Here is a 20,434-nt window from a genome sequence, read left to right on the forward strand (position 1 = left end):
GTGCAAAGGACACAGTTTGGCTGACCTCGTTCCGAACATGCCAACAGCCATGCCAAGGGGCTTCCGGCCAGAGCCCACCTTTTGTTCCTAAAGTTCCGGAATGCTTGCCGGCAAGGTTCTCAACCTATCTTAAAGACTCCACCTATTGTGAAACTACACCCTTTACCATTAATTGCTAATTTATACCTACAATAATCTCCTCGCCCCCTAAGTCTCCCATTGCACATTTGTAATCCTAATGGGCTTCCCGCTTTGTTTACTATCTTTAAACTTCTTTATCTGAAAAAGGTAGGCGAGAGGTCTCAGGTACAAATTAAACCAGCACATGAAACCAGTACGTTGTGACTGCAGCCCTGGGCAAAGCCAACTCATCCTTCCCATAGAGGCCGGCTTCTCAACTCCTCCGCACGCAAGTCTGTGAGCCTCAGGGCTCTGAACATAGAACCCTGGAGGCCATGGCCATTCCACGCCTCCTGCTTCTGAGCTACAAGAAGATTCTCCACGTTCTGTCGCTAGGAGGTTTTGCTGTCCTCCGGCCAGCTCTCTTGGCATTTTTGAGCAGACTAGAGGAGCTGAAGGCGCAGTCAGTAAATGGAAACCACCAGGGCCAGACAGAAGAACAGAAATATTGTTGTCATAGTAACAACCAGGGAAAGCCCCATTTTATTTATAAAAATCATTGCTGTTTTAATTACTGTAAAACTCTGCTATAATGTAATAAGTGGGGTATTTCAGGAAACAAAAAATCAGTCATGCAAAATAGGGAGATTGTGCTATAAAGAGGCTGAGGCGGTGAATAAGGCAGTCTCTCAAAGCTCGCCGGCCAGAACTTCCTACCTTTCTTGTTTTGCCGTCCAAATCCATTGCATCCCCAGCACTTGTGTGACTGGACTTGAATATCCATGGGACCATCTGGGGCCTGCAGCTGGCTGGGACTCTCAGGGCAGTGACAGCCACCCTGGTCATATCATGGAAGGCTGGTTCATTCTTCAACCTGCTTCCGGGCCATTGGGCCCTGCCCCACGCCCGCCCCCCACATTCCTCCTATTTCCCTGTTTTCTCCTCCCCCATAGGAACTCGAAACACCTCCCATTATCCTGGGGGCTCACTAACAACACAGAAATGATGTCTATCGTTTACCGAGCAGCTGTGTGCTAGGCCGTGCGCTAAATGTCTATGCATTTTGTTATGAAGCGGTTAAACCAGCTCTATGAGGCGGGTACTGCTGTCCCCACTGGTGGAGAAGGAAGCTGGGACCAGACTTCGAAAGTCCGCCACCAACTCCCGTGTCCCGCCCGCGATGCCCCTCTTCTCTTCCGTGTCACTCCAAAGCCTCTTTCTGCTTCACGCCACAGTCCCTTGCCGCTCCCTGGTATTCAGACCCCGAAGAGTCACATTCTTCCAAACTTTCTGGACTTGGAAATCCCTCAAAGGGGAACTTTATGAGCTGGAAAGTACTCTTCATCCCTCAAGTTTCGCCTTTCGTGTTGCAGTCGGTTTTGTTTTCTGGATTATTCAGTACTAGCACAATGAGGTTCTTCTTCGAGCTTTCAGGGCCCAGCTGGGAGAGGAAGCGACATGAATATTTAAATCATCTCGCCTCACAGCTGATGTGCAGCTGGTGAGCATTAAAGACGGTGTAAAGATGGCTTAGAGTTCACATCAACCCCCTTGCATATGTATTTATTTACATACATTTTGTGTACGGTCTTGAGGTTTCCCTGGAAGCCAAGGACTGAGAATCCTTGTAAAGATGATCAACATTGAGTCAAGAAGTTTTAAAAGGAGACGCTCCAGAAGCCATCAGATGCTCGAGTGTAGGCTCAGGCTGTGGTGATGGTGTGACTCTAGACCCTCTCGTTTCCCTTCTAGCCATTTGCAAAAGCAACACCAAGTGAGTCACCTCAGGCTTCTGGGCTCCAGAAGACAACCTGTCACTTTGTCGTAGGCAGATGAGAGACATCAAGTTCTGGGCCACTTTCCAGTGTAGGCCACAGTGTTCGAGGCCTGGACCTATTGTCTCCTGCAGACAGACACATGAAGCTGTCACTCTGCAACTCTCCACAAAGGCCACTCCCTCCAGAGCTCCCTCCAGAAAAGCATTCCCATCAGGGGACAAGAGGAGAGGGGACAGTGCTCAAGGACTACATGCTGGTAGGCGGGCACGCGAAGAACTTTCTTGCCGTACACTGGAGCTGGGCCTCCATGGCAAGTGTCATTCACAATTGCGTCGACATTGTCTTTGTTGCTGAGATGCTTGTTTACAGCAGCCATCACTGCTGAGGAACCAAGGACCTGTTCTCATCGTTCCCACCAGGCAAAGAGAGCGACAAAAGCAAAATCCCAGAGGATAAAGAAGTTAAAGCAATTTGCAGTGACACATTTCTGCCAGGAAACACCTATTCTTTACTCAATGAATCTGTGTAACAGAATTGAAATTTTGACACGAAAACCATCAAAATTCTGTTCAGATTGAGAAGTCACTGTGCCTTCTGGGAGGTCATTCCACCGTATCCTAAAGTGAAGTTAAAGACGGAAGCCCGACCACCGCGTCCGACCAATCGGAAGGAGTTTGGGTAGCGTGCCCCCAGGGTGTAATTCTGCAGTCTGCAAAGACCCTGCTCTTTAATCTCCTGGGACCATCCCTGACGCCAGTGACTACTGAGTGGGAACTTTATATCTCCACATTTGGACCCACCGCAGTTTTCCTCATGAGCCTGAGAGCAGCCACAAGGCCATTCCCTTAACCAGCCTTTGGGATGCTCTGGGGCAAAGCCAGGAGGGACCTTGAATCTCCCTCCACCCAAGAGGTCTGGCTGTGGAAGGTCAAGGGCCTGACCCTCACCCTGAACAAACAGAAATTACTTCCTCCATGCAGACCCGCAAGGCTGGGACCAGAAGCCAGATCACCAGAAAGAAAGTGAAGCAGATAATCACCTCCACTGTGGCATTAACAAGTATTAAATTAATTCTGCCTTTTGTTTTCTTAGAACATCGACAACTTAGGCCCTTTGGACTCAACTGATCTAGAAAAGACTTTTCAAAGATAGTGACAGAACAGCTCCGCATGCTGCCCTGTGTCCTTTTTATAATATTTTCAAAGAGTCCCACAGCATAATATAGACGAGGAAGCACATTAACAAGCTGTCACCTCAGGGTTTAATGCAGAGAGGAAGTGTCACAGCTTCTGACCCCTGCAGTCGCTTTAAAGCAGCAGCGATTATGACGTCCGATTGCATCTTCAGCACATGTTTGAATTACTTTAACACACGCGTGGAGGAAAGTGAATCGGAATTCGTGTGTATGACAGAACACATCAGAGCCGATCTCAAACAGCTACTGTATTTGGTTAGTAAACCTGAAATTACATTTCAGTGATTCAATCTACGGAAACAGCATTTATTTATATATCTATGCCATAAATATTTCATTACAAATCTGTTTAAAGTATATAAATCACCATAAAACAGGGAAAACTGTGATCCGTGTGTAACAGAGGTACTAACCATGAAAAGAGAGAATGCACACACCTGGCCAAATCAAGGAAAACTTCGTGAAGACAGTGGCATTTGAACACCTTGGAAAAGCAGTACATTTTCCGTAGGAAGAAGTCCAAGGGAAGCGTCTCATCAGACTTTGCACACAGGGGATAGGAAGAGCAGGGGTCTGCTAGCGAGATACGGCGAGCAGAGCCATACGAGCACAGCATAGATCACGTGAAGTACAGTGGCAGAAAAACCAGAGCACGTAGCCTGACTATGAAGGTATCACTTAACCAGTAGACAAGGGACAGGCATCAAAGGGCCCTGAGCAGAGAAGTACTATGGTTAAAAGCATCACTTTATAAAGCTTGTGGTGGTGACTCTATTACCTTCCTGCATCAGCCGTAACAAAACACTGCAGCCTGGGTGGGTTGAGACAACAGACATTTATTCTCTTACGGCTCTGGAGGCTGGAAGTATGAAATCAGCCTGTCAGCAGGGCCATGCTCGCTCTGAAGGCTGTAGAGGAAAATCGGTTCCATGCCTCTCTTTTAGCCTCTGATGGTTGTCAGCCGTCTTCGGCACTCCTTGGCTTGTAGACGCAGCACTCCGATCTCTGCCATTGCCTTCACGTGCTGTCCGATCTGTGTGCCTGAGTCCAACTTTGCCTCTTCTAATATGGACACCAGTCATATCGGATATTGGCCTCCCCCTAATCCAGGATAATCTCAACTTGATGACGTCTGCAAAGACCCTCTTTCCAAATGAGAGCACATTCACAAGTTCTAGGTAGACACGAATTTCCGGGAACACTACTCAGCCCAGTCAAGTAACTAAAAGTAGGAAGGATTGACATGGGGACAAGACCGGCAATGGAGAGGTCGGTGAGGATCCCAAAGCAACAGACCAAACGACGAAGGCCCAAGCTAGAGCAGCAATACCGAAAGTTCATCTGTACATGAAATATTGAAATATCGGAAACACTACAACAAAGCGCGACTTTTCAAAGAACCTCATAAGACATGCTTTTTGAAAAATGTCAGCAACCCAAGTTAGGCTTCCTTACAAAGCAGTTCTGATGAATTTGAAGGACAGAAAGAGCTCTGTTTTGTTTTAAGAAAGCAGAAGTGTTTTAATTGCCCAATTTCAGCCTGAAAACTAAAAAACAAAACAGAAGAATTGACTGTGACTCTTACATACTCCATGACTTTTTCAGAGTACTGCAAGTTGCTGTTCTCAGAATTTCATTATGATAAAATAAGTCATTTTGCTTTCTCGCAAGGGAGTCATATAATTCCTTTAATTAAGGGGAAGTAAAACAGTTATTCCACTCTGAAGGCCTAGTGCACGCTCCTTCGCAGCCCGGAGAAATATGTTTATACAGGCTAGTTGGGGAGACACCTCCCCGTGCCTTCTCCCCATACCCTGAACATCTCTTTTCCGCCAACTCCCGTCAACACCTCATTAAACGGAGCAGCGCTGTGAGCCAACACTGAGCCACTGTGTCCACCACAGGGCTGAACCCCATCTTCCTCTAACCTCGGCTCCAGGGAAGAATGCTTTTGCAGAGTGGTCAACGAGATGCCTGAGCTAACCTATGGCATCTGAGGGGTCCACAGGTCTGTTCGTAAGGGAGGGAAGTAAGAACGCTGCACCTGGAGATGTGATGTCTGGATTTGGGCCACTGGGTCCAAGCTGGCCTCCAGCAGACGGGCCAAATGAGGCCAAAGTCCCTGCGGCCTGTGCCCTCCTCTCCAAAATGCAGTTTACACTCCTCTCAACTTTAAGGATTGCATCACTCTTGTGGTTTTTTTGCTCCAACATTAACTTCAACTAAATTCCTTTGGTGCCATGATTGAGTCTCTCCATTACACAATGGAGATGCTATTAAGATTATCTTGTAAATAAATACCAGACATTTTCCAGTAAGCCCCACCACTACCATTTTTTAACCAACTTTGCTTCCTCACAAGAACCCTTTCTGTCTTGTTCAATAGAAGAATGACTTACCCTCAGTGACAGGGAACAAGTGATTGTTCACAAAACTGGATCGCTGTCCACACACACAAGCCCAGTGTCGTGGTTACGTGACTGACTCAGAGCCAGAGGGAGGGGCTTGTACTGAGCCTGCACCATTGGACCTCTCTGTTCCTGGGTTTCCTCATCTGTAAAAGGAGGAGGGTAAAAATAATAACCACCTCATAGAGCTGTCGTAAAGATTAAATAAGTTTATATTTAATAGGCACTTAGAACAATGCCTGGCACAGAGTAAAAAATTAGATGTGAGATGATAGATAGATAATAGATAAGCAAATGAGCAATCGATAAGATCTTACTTAGAAATTAGAAATGTACATTCTTAGATGTGAAAGACTTGCCTCACCTATAGAATATGTAATATCTAACCCATTGTGAGCAAAAAGGATACTATTAAACAACAATACCAGTAAATGGTCTAAGTACAGGTCATAAAAATGGCCTTCCAATAATTCACGAGTCTAAGCATTTCCAGCTTAAGGATTAATAGCTTGGTATTTGCAGTCATGACAAAAATCACTACAACCTCAAGGCAAGTTCAATAGTAAACAAGCTCAGTAAATATTTACTATGTTTAATTAAGTTAAATTAATTAAATTAATCATTTAGTTTGCTGGCTGCTCTTCTGTAATGATTTTTTTATATATTCAAGAAAGTAAAGGCGTCTACATTGTCCCTTTCAAAAACGCTTAAGAAATGGCATCCCGAAGGTCAATATTATTATCATTTCCTCCAAACATGGCTAGTGACCTTGAGAATAAGAGGAAACATATATAGAGATTAGCAACAGAATAAAATAGAGACCTGTCATAAATTTAGGGAGACAGAAGGATCAGCCTGACTGATGAAAGTTGTCGGTTGCAAGACTTTGCTCAACAAAGTCTCAGGGGACTCTGCAGCCATACTACGGTGTTGACGTTCTCGTATATCTTGGCACAGGGTGGAAATTCTAAGCACCTTTATTGCCTATGCTGCTGATCCGTTATGAGATTAGCTTCTGAGTTTGGTAGATTTGAAATTGAGTAGCTGACAAATGTTATCTACTTTACACGGTCTACATCTGATTAGGTGTCATGGTCCAAAGTCTTTTAAGCTTCAACATTTTCATTGCTTTGATATCTCTTCTCAAGGCCAAAAAGGGAAATTTTACCAAAGAGACTATTTGGATGAATTACCCTTTGTTCTTGCTTAGCATGGTTTTAATTTTCCTTCATCCTAAAAGGTGCATTTTGGGTATGTAATACAAAGATGCAAAAGGAAACAATACAGATTCTCGCAAACTGCTTTTAAATGTGGACTTTCGTGGGTGGTGGATCTCACATCTTGTCGCTTATTGTTAGTTTATGCCCATTATGGAATGATTATGGGACACGGCTGGACCCATTTGGATCAATGAAGCCTTGGTTTTAAAAAAAGAAATCAGTATTAGTATGAACTAGTACTTTCAGTTATTAAAGGAGATTATACGCTGAAATAAAAACGAGATGCCATTTTCTCTCATTACGTTTCCCCAGGTTGCAAAGTCAGTTGTCATGCCTGTGGTTGGTTGACTGAGGCACTCTCTATATTGGGAGGCTGTAAATTGGTACGGTCTCTATGAAGAGTAAAGTTTATAATATATATTTATTTTTAAGGTACATAACCTTTGAGCCAGCAATTGCACTTCTAGAAGTCAACCTTATAAATATTTTGGCTCATATGCAAAATACATTTTCATGTTGTGTTAGCAACACATTCAAATACTCATTAGTAGGGGCTAGGTTAAATGAAATATTTCAGACAGAAAAGTACTATTTATAGTTGTAAATATGTTACCATTTGTGATATATATTATATCTACATTATATATATTTTATACAGGCATAAAATGTTACCATTTGTATGTGAGATGTATATCATGCAAATAACAATATTTTGTGTGTGAATATATATGTGTAATATATACTAAATGGTAATATATTTGCAATTGTAAATAGTACTGTATTATCTGGAATATTTCATTTAATGATTTTATACCCACACATTTTATAAATATACACACACACATACACACACAGAGCTTCTCATTTCAGACTCTAAGTGCTTTACCTAGCATTATCTTGCAATCATTCTCAAAACAACCCTGGAAGGCATGGAAACCTTTCGATCCTGTGTAACTTTTACAGATGAGAGTCATCAAAAATGTCTGCAAAAGATTTGGGAGAACGTGGCAAGGCTCTATGCTTCCACAACCTGCGTGTGAACGCTAGAAAGCCTGGTGGTAGGGCTGACAAGGACATGCTGGCATAGTCCCAGAGTGCCCTGCTGGTGCCAATCTCGGAATCTCTACGAGTCCCTTTTACTCCAGACAGTACAGCCAGTGACAGGCAGCAAGCCTGAAAGATCATGTGCTTCTCTCCATCATGAGCCCAGAGCACCCCTGCACGTGCCTGACACCAATTTCACTGCCTGTGAGTTTTAAAGGTCTTGAAATTCACCCTTGTGAACAGGCCGGGGAGGAGGGTGTGGGAGGCAGGGATGGAGTGGAGCGGGCAGATGTGGGGGAATAGAGCCTTTGTACTTGTCACAGACGCTGTCAAAATCGAACGTGCATTGTGAGTGGGGAAGACAAGACTGGTCGTGTAAGCCGTCGGACACAAACTGGGAAGCATGGGGCAGACACTGTGAGCAAGGTCTGCAGATACCGCTGCCCTGATCCACTGCAGTGCCAGCCTGCGGGGGGCCCTAGAGAGGCGAGCTTTGAAATAAACATCTGTCCTCCGAGAGACAGCTAGACCAGACAGGCGAGCTTTTATAAAGAGACCCAGACAGGCAGCTGCAAGCACATTAGTAGCAATTAACGTCGTTGCTTCTACATGGATTGTGGTGGAGACTATAGACTGGGTCTATGGGACATAACTGAGTGATCAGAATGGAAGCCAGTGATTTGGCTTTTTTAAAAAATAAATCTCGATCATTATTTAATCATTGCTACTCAGAGTCACCAGTCGAGGCGTTAAAACGGTTGACTAGGTTATCGTAATGGCCAGTTCTGATCAACTCAGGGCTGGTCTGATCCATTGCTTCGTATCTGATCGGCAGGTAAATGGCTTTGCCGAGTAGAAAATCACTGTGCTGGGGTGGACAGAGGCCATTCCAGAAAGACATCTTGGTACATTCACTTGCCTACCGCTACGGTCTTGCACACCATTGTGCCTAATGGAGATCGTTTGATGTGAGTGGAACTATGATCTGGTTGAACCAAGGACCTCGCTTGTGCCAAATGCTCACACTTTTGAAGTGGGTGATTTATTAGCGGGGCTGCAGAATAATGTAATTCTCTCTAGAAGGATGGTTTGTCCACAGTTTCCTCAGGGAAGGCTGGAGGCGGGGGCGGGGGGCGAGGGGGACTGTGCACAGAGAATTCAGCCAACCCCCACCTCCCAAAGACAATCCTTTTACCTGAGTTTCATTGCCAAAATGTTGGGCCTGCTGGTGGAGACTTCCCACCGACATGAGCATAGGAATCGGTCACCTGAGATTCAAATAGGAGGAAATTCAGAATTTAAAAACATAACCGTAAATGTTACTGTTTCAGTGTGCAGAACAAATTCTAGCCTTTGCTTACTATATCGGGTATGTCGTTGATTAATTGGTCTCAAGGGGCAGAGTCTAGTGGTGTCCGAGCCTTCTCTGGTAGTCACTAGGCTTTGATCAATAGGGAAAGTGTTTTGTTTTTTTTCCCAACTATGATTTATACCATCAAAATGATGTCTGTGGGATGACATCAGAATCCCATGCTGCCAGTATTGAGTACTTGGCTGCCGCTCCCTTGGACCCAGTGGTCTCTGGGCTCAGACCCCTGGGATCCATGGGGGCCCCGGGCCATGTCCCCGTGGTCACCGCTGCGAACCCCGTCCTCAGGCGGCGTGCCCTGTACCTCATTCCTTCTTGCTCACGGCCTTTCCCAAGGGGTGAGAGGAATGTTCTCCTCCCCCCCTTTATCAGTGAGCTCTCCCTCATCGCCCACGCCCCGGAGTGAGTGCTTCCAAGAGGGAAGTACACTCCTCCATAGCCCCCAGAAAAGATAGTTTACCCATGGTTTCTCTTACCCACGGTCAACTGAAGTCCAAAGATATTAAATGGAAACTCCCAGGAATAGGTAACTCATAAGTTTTCAGTGGTGTGCGGTTCCGAGTGGCGTGATGAAATCTTGCACGGTCCCACTTTGTCCCTCCCAGGACATGGCTCATCCCTACGTCCAGAGTTCCCACACCGTACATGCTCCCTACTCATTCATTGGTCACTTAGTAACTGTCCAGGTTATCGGATTGACTGTCGTGGTAGCATAAGGCGTGTGGTTCACCCTTATTTTACATGACAATGGCCCCAAAGCCGGTCACATCACTTTCATTACAGTATATTACGGCAATTGTTCTACTTTATTATTCGTTATTGTTGTTAGTCTCTTACTGTGCCAAATTCATACATTGACCTTTATCATAGATATGTATGTATAGGAAAAAACATACTATATATAGGGTTGGGTACTCGCCATGGTTTCAGGCATCCCCTGGGGGTTTTAGAATGTATCCCCCGCAGATAACGGGGGGATTGCTGCATGAAATCACTGCACGTCTTTCCACGTCTTCTCGAGACTGTAAGGTCCTGAAGGAGAAGATGTGTCTTGATCATCTCAGCAGGACTAATACCCATCCCAGTTTCTGGACCATTTGCTGAATAAACATTTATCAAAAGGAGGCATGAATAAATAAACAAGTACATGTTTGGATTTGATATAAGCATCAATAAAATGTTTCCATGGTTACCAAAAAATATATGTATCAGGCAGAATATAGTTACCAGAAAAGCTTCCACACTCAGTTTGCCAAGCCATCTTGAACCATGTTCCCACTGATTGATAAGTGCTGATGCCATTGAACGTGCCTTATAGTAAATAACGCATCTTCGGTGGCTTTCCCGCCTTTAGACTGGTGCAGTGCTCCTAGGGTCCCAGCTTACCGCACGTGGCTCAGCATCCACTTATGCCAGAACTCATAATGACTGTCTCTTGTGGGTGACATTCATGACCCACTACCAAGCTCCTCATTCTCTCTTCACGCTAACTTTCTTCTGGTCAATTTCTCCCTTTTGGAAATAATTCAAATGACTTAGTTCCTGAAAGTAGGATGTTTTGGGTACGTCCTCTTTAGAGGCCTAGCTCAAGGATACTACCCCCTGACACTGCCCAGATTATTTAGGTTCTTGTCCTTGACGTTTGTGTCTATATTCTAGAAGCCATGGCCTTGGCCTGCTCTTAAAGCCTGAGGAATGGTCCTGGAAGACAGCCATGTCAGGTCATTACTGGGACTGGGAGGTTGACTGCCTTAAATGACAAACACGAACTGTTCTCCGTTGACTGACATTTCTTCACCCCAGGAAGAGGATGAATGAAATGAATAGATCTTTTATGAAGTTCCAGCTCTTTTAAATGCTTTGTCCAAATGTAATGCCTAAGGGAAGGTGCCAGAGAAAACTCGATTTTTGAGAGCCCTCCAGAGGTTCCCGGGAGACCAGAACAGTATTTTATCTGTGTAACACCTGTCTTCCCCAATGACCTCCTGGTTCTATGACCAATGGTTTATCCGTCACCCTCTCACCTGGTGAGAACAGGCACCTGGCTTTGTGAGTACCTTCAGGGCAGCCATGGTTTTAACAAAAGGTGGCAGCTACATGGCAATAGCTAGCTGAGCCCCTGCGACCGATCTTGCCTGCGCTAGCCATCATTGCATCAGGTGCAGGCACGGAAAAGGCATTAGCTGATAGCCAGGCCTGCGAATACGAGTTTGCTCATCAGGAAATATATTTTCTCTGCATTCTTGCTGTTGGTGTCACAGCATGGCGCCCTCCCTGGTGCCTTTGCCTAACGAGAGATGCCGTAACAAAGCCTGGTCTAGTTCCTCTGTGAGAAGCCCCGAAACAGAATCCAAAGAACATTTATGTACAATTTATGACCAACTGTCAAGTTAACCTACTCCAAATATGCTTTAGAAATAATATGATGCTTTTTATCCACTTTTTTTCTTTCTCTTTTACGTTCGGGTTGCCTTGTTTAAATGTTAAATGCCAAATTAAGTGGGTCTGTATCTCCTTTGGGAAAATGAAAATTCATAGAAAGATACTAAATTGGAGAATTTCATCTGTTCCCACTTTAGAGAGCTCTGACAAGAAGATGGGAAGAGATATTTTTTATTTATAGTTCCTTCTCAAGTTCATGTGGGCTAGCTGCTGCTTTATCATCAGTATTGACTACTAAGGAGTCACCCTGTTTGGAGTCAGAGATTGGAGTTTGCATGGATCACGCAGCTTGCAAATTGTTTGGGGAAAGGACAGAACTCCCTTGCAGGCCAAGGCTGTTTTTCATAGGGCAGTCCCAGCAAGAACGGCTGACTACTGCAGGCTTGACAGCCAAGTGTTCCTGAGAGATTTCCTTAAAGCCTAAAAGAATTGTCCAAAGCCGTGGCCTTTTTGTTAGGATATAAGATTTCAGGCTTGAAAGGGAAAGAAATTCCGACACAGACTGCAACATGGATGAACCTTGAAGGCATTATGCTCAGTGAAATAGGCCAGACACCAAAAAACAAATATCGTATGATCCCACTTACACGAGGTTCCAAGAGTAGAGGCACATCCATAGAGACAGAAAGTGAAACGCTGATCGCTGAGGCTGGACAGCAGGGAGGATGCGGAGTCCGCGTTTAATGCGTACGGAGTTTCGCTTTTACAAGACGAGGAGAATCCTGGACACTGGTCGCACAACCACGCGACTGTCCTTCGCACCACTGAACTTTACGCTTAAACGCGGGGAAGATGGTAAATTTCATGGCATGTGTATTTTACCCCAATTTAAATTTTTCGAAGTTAAAAAATAAATAAATAAGGAAAAGAAAAGGAAGCAAACTTTGGAGGCAGAACAGGAGAAACGACCTTTGCAGGGTTTAGTGGACGTTCTTTACAGCTGGCATAAGCTTGAGGAGTTGACACAAGAGATTAAATTTTCCCCCTGATGTTTATCTCCTCCTGCAGAGGAGGGGGCGGGGACGGCCGGGGGGGAGGGGGGAGTGGGAGGGATCTAATAATACTCGGAGGGGAAACTTAGTCCCCCCACAACGTGCGTTTCCTTGTTTTCCACAAGACTGTGCGCTTTTCTGTCATCGCGTACAGAGCAAGGTCTGAGGCGTGTTCCACAAAGGGCCATTGATGGCGTGTCTGTGTGAATCGCCCTAGCCTTGGTCACAGCCAACTTCTGGGACCCACTGCCCCCGTTCTACAATACACCCCAGTGTGCTTGGCCGTTTATGAAAGGTCAGAAATGAACTGAGAAATGGCTAGAGTCGAAAACATGTGGCCCTATAAATATCAGAGTCAGACGGTTGAGCCCATTTTTTCCCCCACTCTGGCTTCCCACCCCATCTCACTGTCTCTCTCCCTTTCAACCACTGTGGAGGCTCCCTGTGTTTCCCCCAGCACCTCAGGCTGTGAAGTTATAAAGAACAGGCAGAGGCTGGATTCTTCACCGGGTGACATCACTTTGCGCCCGTCTGGTCCCGTAGCACCAGAACCATTAACATAGCTTTTTATTTTATTTTATTATATATTTTTTTTAAATCCTGTACGATTTCTGGCTACAACGCTCTAGCAGCGCAGCCTGCAAGGTTCTGTTTTGTGTGAAGGGTTCCCACCTTCCCACTACTGACTGCATCCGACGCCGGCCGTCTCTTCTGAGCCGCGACTGTGCGGGTTGGGGCTGTCGGCCTGAGAGCGAATCGGAACGCTCGTTATGACTTTAGCTGCCAAACTGGAAGACTTCGAAGTGACGCTCGAGCACCTGCTCATGGACGTGTTCGTAAGTAAAGTCTTCGACTTCTTCTGTGCACACTAGATCCTCCTCTGTCGCCCCCAAAGTCTTCGCGGCTGTCCCCATTACTGAACCTGGTGCTGTCCTGCCATATAGTCCAGTTTCCACAGCGTGTCCTTATTACTGACTCATGTGCCTTAGGGAGAGAAAACCATCCAGAGGAGACATGCCTGAACGGGGCGGGAGGACCGGTGAGGATTATGGAGCAGAGAAGTGGCTTTTTAAATCAAGTAACTTCCTGAAGTCTGAACAAAGGGAGTGAAGGAATATAAAACAGTTGCCAGAAGAGACCAGAGCCGCTTCAGTAGGCATTCCCTGGGAGAATCATATTTGTTTGTGAAGTGGAGCGATCATTCCAAGGGGAGGAAAAAAGAAATAGGGAGGGTGGGCTGGAAATAGAGAGTTTTTCAGACAGAGAACTCCGCCGAGGGCAGTATAGAGTGAGAACCTCACTCCGCAGAGCCCCGGGTCCTGGATGCTCGCCATTTCCGTAGGTATTAGGTTGCCAAGATTTCCACAGGAATCGATTTTATGGGATGAGGCTGTTAGAGTGACTCGTTTTTTTTAAAGAAAAAACCAGCTGACGAGGACGTTCCTGTTCCTGCGATGCTTTTAGTTAGGAACACACTCTTTGAAAACCCCTGGCATGTGTCGCAACTTAAACGTCGCTTCTACCCCGAAGCAACCGCGATCATCCTGGGTCTTTCCCCGGGGCTTCTTGCCGGCGACGGGCCTGTCCGCTTGGTGTTATTGATGGGTCTGGGGAACTGAGCCGTGCAGGTGGTGGCACAGCTGGGAGGCGTTCTCCTTCCAAGAACAACACCGGCCATGCCCTGGGAACGGCCGCGCGGTGCACGGTGAGGACCAGCCGGTCTGCGTCTGGCATCCGCGGGCGGCTGCGAGGGTGGGCTCTTTCTCGCCGTGACGTCGCTGAGCTCCTTGGGAACCCGGGGAACCTTTCAGGAAATGGTGTGTTTTGGCGGGCGAGGGAGTCTGCGGCTTTTCCTTCTTCATTAATTTACGATTTTTCTTCCACAATCGAGGCCACGTTCTGCTGGCAGGATTCCTAGAGGGAATTAGCCTTTCCAGGGCTGGGGAGCTGGGTCTCAGGGACTAGCGTTCACTTGCCTAGAAGAGAAATGTGTCAAGAATAAAGCGTGTCCTGGATCCCCAGTGATGGGACACTCATGGCCGGCAGCGTCATTACTTGACGCGAAGTAGGAATAGAGATTGAGCAGCAGGATGGAGAAGTTTCTCTGACAGCCGATGTCCTCTGCCCAGCCACCGCTGCCTGCCGTGCCGGAGGCTGCCGGGGTTGGCAGTAGGGTCTCGCGTGGGGGCGGCCTGTGGCAAACCAAGTGCCTGGTGTGAGCTTGATCATCTCAGGGGGAAAAAAAATTAATCGGGGCCTTGTTTTATTTGAATACCACGAAGTCATTAATATGTCCCCCACCCTCATACCGTTTCCCCAATACTTCAACCGCCATGACGCTGTTGGCAGCCCCCCGAGACACCCCTCGTGGGAGGGGATGCAGTCACACGCTCCATCCTCTTCTGTAAATTCAACCCACGAGTTCCCGGACTCAGCCGCGGTCCTGGCTACCTCCACGTCCTCTCGTGCATTCTGCGTTTCTCCTCTAATTCGTCCTACTGCTGTTATTTCCAGAGGAACCTTCTTCCTGCGCTCTGTTTTTTCAGTGAATAAAACAACTTTTAGGCCAGTTTTAGGTCCACAGCAAAACAGAGCTTTAAGTTCAGAGATTTCTTATGTACGACCTGTCCTCACAAACACACAGACCCCAGCGCCACCTCACTACGGACATCCCATCCTGCACCAGAGCTGGACGCTCGGCGAGGCTGCACTCACACCTCGTAGCCGAAGGCAGCAGATTTCATTAGCGCTCACTCTTGGTGTTGTACGTTCTGTGGGGTCCGACAGAGGTATCCTCAACTGTACGGGATGGTTTCACTGGCCTAAAAATCCTCCGTGCCGTACCTATTCATCCTTTCTTTCCTCCCTCCCTCCCTCTATCCCTTCCTCCCCTCGAACCCTTGGCAATTTCTAATCGTTTTACTGTCTCCATAGTTTTGTGGGGATCAAACAGTATGTAGCCTGTTCAGATTGGCTTCTTTCACTTAGCAATATGCGGTTACGTTTCTAACATGTCTTTCTGTGGTTCGAGAGCGCATTATTTTTTTTTTTTTAGTGCTGAGTAATAGTCCATCGTCTGGATGTACCGCACTGAACTCTCTATTCATCTTCTGAAGGACATCTCGCTTGTCTCCCAGTGTGAGTACTTATGAATAAAGCTCCCCCGGTAAGCATCCACGTACAGGTCTTTGTGTGGACATAAGTTTCAATTAATCTGGGGAAGTACTAAGAAGCTCCACTGCTGGATCGTATGGTAAGAGTGGACTTAATTTTACGAGAAGCCTCCAAGCTGTCTTCCGTGACTGTACCATTTTACATCCCCACAGGCACTGCCAGCATTGGGTGTTGCCAGGGTTTCGGATTTGGCTCATTCTAATAGGTGCGTAGTGACATCTCATTGTTTCCTTCCTTTGCAATTCCCTCGTGACAGATGATGTGGAGCATCTTTTCATGTGCTTCCTTTCCATCTGTGTATCTTTCTCAGGGAGGTGTCCGTTCAGGTCTTTTGTCCTTTTTTTAAATCTGGTTGTTTTCTTTTTGTCGAGTTTTAAGAGTTCATCGTATAGTTTGGATACCAGTCATACGTCAGATAAGTCTTTGACAAATATTTTCTCCTGTTCTGTGGCTTGTCTTCTCATTTTCTTGACAGTGTCTTTTACAGGGCAGAAAGTTTTCATTTTAACGAAATCTGACTTATCAATTATTACTTTCATAGACTGTACCTTGGTGTTATATCAAAAAGGGTGGACCATATCCAAGGTTATATAGGTTTTCTCCTACGTGATTTTCTAGGGGCTTTAGAATTCTGTGTTTTACATTTGAGCCTACGGTCCATTTTGAGTTAATTTTTGTGAGGGGCATAAGGTCTGCGCCTTGATTTTTTTTTTTTTATTATTATTATTATTATTATTATTATTTTGCATGTGGATATTCAGTTATTCCAGCACCGCTTGGTAAAAAGACGATCTTTGCTCCATTGTATTACCCATGCTTCCTTGCCAGATTAGTGTACTGTAGCCACGTGGGTCTGTTTCTGGACTCTATTTCATTTATCTGTTGGTCTTTCCTTGTACCCGACCACACTGTATTAGCAGGTTTAGCTTTAGAGTAAGTCTTGAAATCAGGTAGTGCTAGGTCTCTGATTTTGTTTTTTTTCCTTCCATGTTGAGGTGACTAATCTGGGTCTTTTGTCTCCTGTGTAACTTTCAGAAGCAATTTATTTATATACACAATATAACTTGCCGGGATTTTTATTGGCATCATGTGGAACTTGTAGGTCAAGTTGATAAGTGACATTTTGACAATATTGAGTCTTCCTATCATGTACAGGGAATATTTGTCTATTTACTTAGTTCCTCTTTGATATCTTTCATCAGAGTTTTCTCGTTTTCCTCATATAGATCTTATAATTTGTTAGAATTATGCCTAAATATTTTATTTTGGCATGCTGACGTAAATGGGACTCTGATTTTAATCTCAAAATCCACTCGTTCATTGCTGGTATATGGAAAAGCGATTGGCTATATACTAACCTTGTATCCTATAACCTTGGCATAATGGCTTACTAGTTCCAGGACTATGTTCCCAGTTCTTTTAAATTTTCTACATGAACAATCACGACATCTGTGAGCAATGACCGTCTTCTTTTCCCAATCCATATACTTTTCATTTTTATTTTTTCTTATCTTATTCTATTAGGTAGGACTCCCAATATAACGTTGAAAAGCAGTGGTGAGAGGGACATCCTTGCCTTGTTCCTGCTCCGAGTGGAAAAGCTTCACGTTTCTCGCCATTAAATATGACGTTAGCTGTAGGCTTTTTGTAGATAGCATTTATTGAGGGAGTTCCCCTCTACTAGTTTACTGGGGGTTTTTACCACGAATGGGCGTTGGATTTTTTTTTTTTTTTTCAAATGCTTTCTCTGCATTAACTTCTCTAGCTAAATATTTTCTCCTGAGGGCAGGCCTCATTAAGAAGAACAGAATGCTCCGAATTCCTTCCTTCCGTGCACACGCCCCTAGTGAATACGGAGAGTGAGCTCCAGGGTTGCCTGGACTCGGGCCTCAGACCCAGCCCAGCACCCTTCCTGGTCCTGGGACCATCAACAAGTGTTTAATCTTTCTGAGCTTTGATTTCCTCATCAGTACAGTGTAGCTAATTTTACACAGTTTACAGGATCACAGTGAAGACTTAAAAGAGGTAATTCAGAGCAAGTGCCCAGGGCTGTGCCTGACTGAAGGAGGTACTCAGTGAGTTCTCCCTCTTCTGCTCTTTGCCTGCCTGTAGTATTGGTGGCTTTTAAGTCTCTGACTTAAGACCCCCCCCCCCCTTCTTTTGTTCCTAAAGCTCCTAACCACCTAGCCTTGAACCACCAGGGGCTTTTGTTCTGTCAAAGCACAGCATTTACTTGCTGCTTCGACTAGAGTTGTGGCTCTTTCTCCTGCCTGCTGCCGAAACGGCAGGAGGTACCTGGGCTCTGCAGCCAACAGGGCCGTGGAGCCCTGGGGGACAGGCCTGTGCTTGGCTTCTGCCGCTCTCCAGCTGGGCTTTTGTGGTGAGGCCTCTGAGCAAGGCGACTTCGGCATGCACCTCCAGAGCCATGTCCCGGGAGAGTGTCTGACATTGCACAGGGATCGCAGAGATAAAGCCCACATTAGAGTGAGGGCTCTGGACATCCACAGGCCAGTAGCTCTCCTCACGTCCTTGCTAGGGACTACAAGCTCTCTCGCAGGAGTCTAATTGTCTAGGAAGAATCTGTCCATCAGAGTGCCATTAGCCTTGGATTTCCTCTACAGCTCATAGCACGCTCATTAGGCCATCACCCCCCCTCCCTCAGGAGCAGCTGTTTCCATATTGACACTTCCTTTTCAGGATTACAAAAGGCCACTGGAGGGTTTCGTGGGAATGCAAGGCTTCTGCAGGATGAGATGAAAGGGACACATCAGACCTGGTGTTTCGTAATTACTTGTCACCACTCCGGGACTCCCGTAGCTGCCACGCTGCTGGGTTCATGAGCGAAAATAACACACGTGTGAGCGTGCACGAGCGTAGGCACATGAGGGTGCACCCCACACACACACACACACACACACGCACACGCACAACACCATACCAGAGTAAAGAGTACAAAAAGGGAGGTCAGTCGAAGTGCATGAATCGCTTTTCAGGACTAGCTCCAGAATCGTCGGCAGTGCCCTGGCTGACACAGTCGTCTCGTTTCTTTTGTCTGTCTGCCCTCATTGTGTGGCAAAGGATTTTGGGGGCTTCTGTCCAAAGTAGAGCTTGGAGCCTTTGCATTCATTCAGCAGCCAGGTCAATAGCAGACCCCTGGATTAAGCACCCTGTAACGCACACAGAAGGAAAAGAAACCAGGAAATCCGAGCAGGTCTCCTGAAACTTTCCTTGTTATGTTAAATAACCCACTATCTTGACTCAAGTCTGTTCATTCGGAAAGAGGCTGGGCAGCTCCACATCTCCCTTCCAGCATTCCATGCACACTTTCTCAAGGCTATGTGCTTCCAACACACTCTAGGCTTTTCAGTAATATGTTTAGACTGTGATTTCTTCATTACTCAGTTTTTGACATTTTATGCGGCCACCCTGAAAGATGAGGCTTTAACATAAAGCATTACTCCACATTCCCTACAAGCACACACATGTATCTTCCCCCTATCTTCTTAATATATCTATGTCTGTTTAAATCAGAATTCCATTTTATTATGACTATAAAATATTGTTTACAGCTGAGAAACATTGTATACTATGATGACATATCCTGGATTTTACAACGTTTTCCCAGGAGTTAATAATTGTCTTATTTCATTGTTGCTTAATATTCTGTGTACCCATCAATTATTGTTTCTCTAAGATCTTTAGGAGGGCTCTGTATCTCCACTCAGTTTGCTAAAATCATCAGCTACTCAACACATATTTCCTCCTTATTTCTGAGACCCTCTTCCTGGACCCTTCCTCCTCCCGCACCAGCTGGTCCAGCTCCTGAGTGTCTTGCATTGCATGTCTATGTCCTTGAAGCTCTTTTTTTTTCCCCATTAATCTGTAAATTCACCTCTTTTGCAATTAGTTCTCCTTTTCTTGGAACTCATGTTCTCTGCTCTGTCGGTCTTTTGCTAGAGACTATCATCCAGGAAACTGAGAAAAGGTGCATGAGAAGTTACATTATTTTGTTCTTGAATGTCTGCTCTCTCACCAAACAGATAACTTGTCTGGCAGATACTTGTTTGCTGTGGAAACCCAGAGCTATGTTTCCATGTTTCTCTCTTAAGTTCCAGGTCAAAATGTTCTGGTACCAGAAGCTCTATATGTCCAGAGCCACTCTGTTTCATCCCCCAAACTCTCCCCTCCTCCCATGTACTTACCTTTACTAATAGGACCATCCTTTCTCTTGCCCCTCAGTGGAGAAAAACGTTATGTCCCTCCCTCCACCAGTTATGTCTCCCCAACACCTTGTATTCAACCTCTCACTGCTATCCTAGTTCTGAGCTTAATCATTCCTCATTTGGACAATTGCAGCAACCTTGAAATGCTCTCCTAGCTTCTAATACACCTTGGTTCTCCATCCTACCATTCATCCATTAGCACTCAAGTTCAAAAAATTTAGGTTAGATGATGTCACTTTTTCCCAAAAAGTAACTTCGACGACTCCCTCTTGCTCACAGACTAAGATCTAAAATATATTCTAAAATGCTATACAAGTCAGAATTTGGTCTGCTCGTCATTTCTCACTGCTCTTGTCCTCACACATGTGATTCTACTATCATTTAATTGTTGCAACATGTTGCTATCTGCATTCGTACTTACAGAAGTTTAAAACTCAAGTAGAATGAAGTACCATTAGGCAAGCAGTGA

At 45.5% G+C, this 20,434-nt stretch overlaps 1 protein-coding gene across 3 annotated transcripts in view; it reads left to right on the forward strand.

The window, feature by feature from the left end:
• The window catches only part of FRMD4A (FERM domain containing 4A), a 522,413-nt gene that overhangs the window by 212,353 nt on the left and 289,626 nt on the right, over positions 1 to 20,434 (forward strand). The window contains exon 1 of one of the 3 annotated variants that reach the window (XM_036227019.1): positions 13,232 to 13,404. The exons of the other annotated variants lie outside the window; for them this stretch is intronic. Within the exon in view, the coding sequence (XP_036082912.1) occupies positions 13,339 to 13,404 (66 nt within the window). The 5' untranslated portion in view covers positions 13,232 to 13,338. Of the gene's footprint in view, positions 1 to 13,231; positions 13,405 to 20,434 lie in introns of those variants that run through there. 3 annotated transcript variants of the gene reach the window in all.

Source organism: Rousettus aegyptiacus, unplaced genomic scaffold, assembly GCF_014176215.1.
Source record: "Rousettus aegyptiacus isolate mRouAeg1 unplaced genomic scaffold, mRouAeg1.p scaffold_m13_p_10, whole genome shotgun sequence".
NCBI classification, from domain to species: Eukaryota; Metazoa; Chordata; class Mammalia; order Chiroptera; family Pteropodidae; genus Rousettus; species Rousettus aegyptiacus.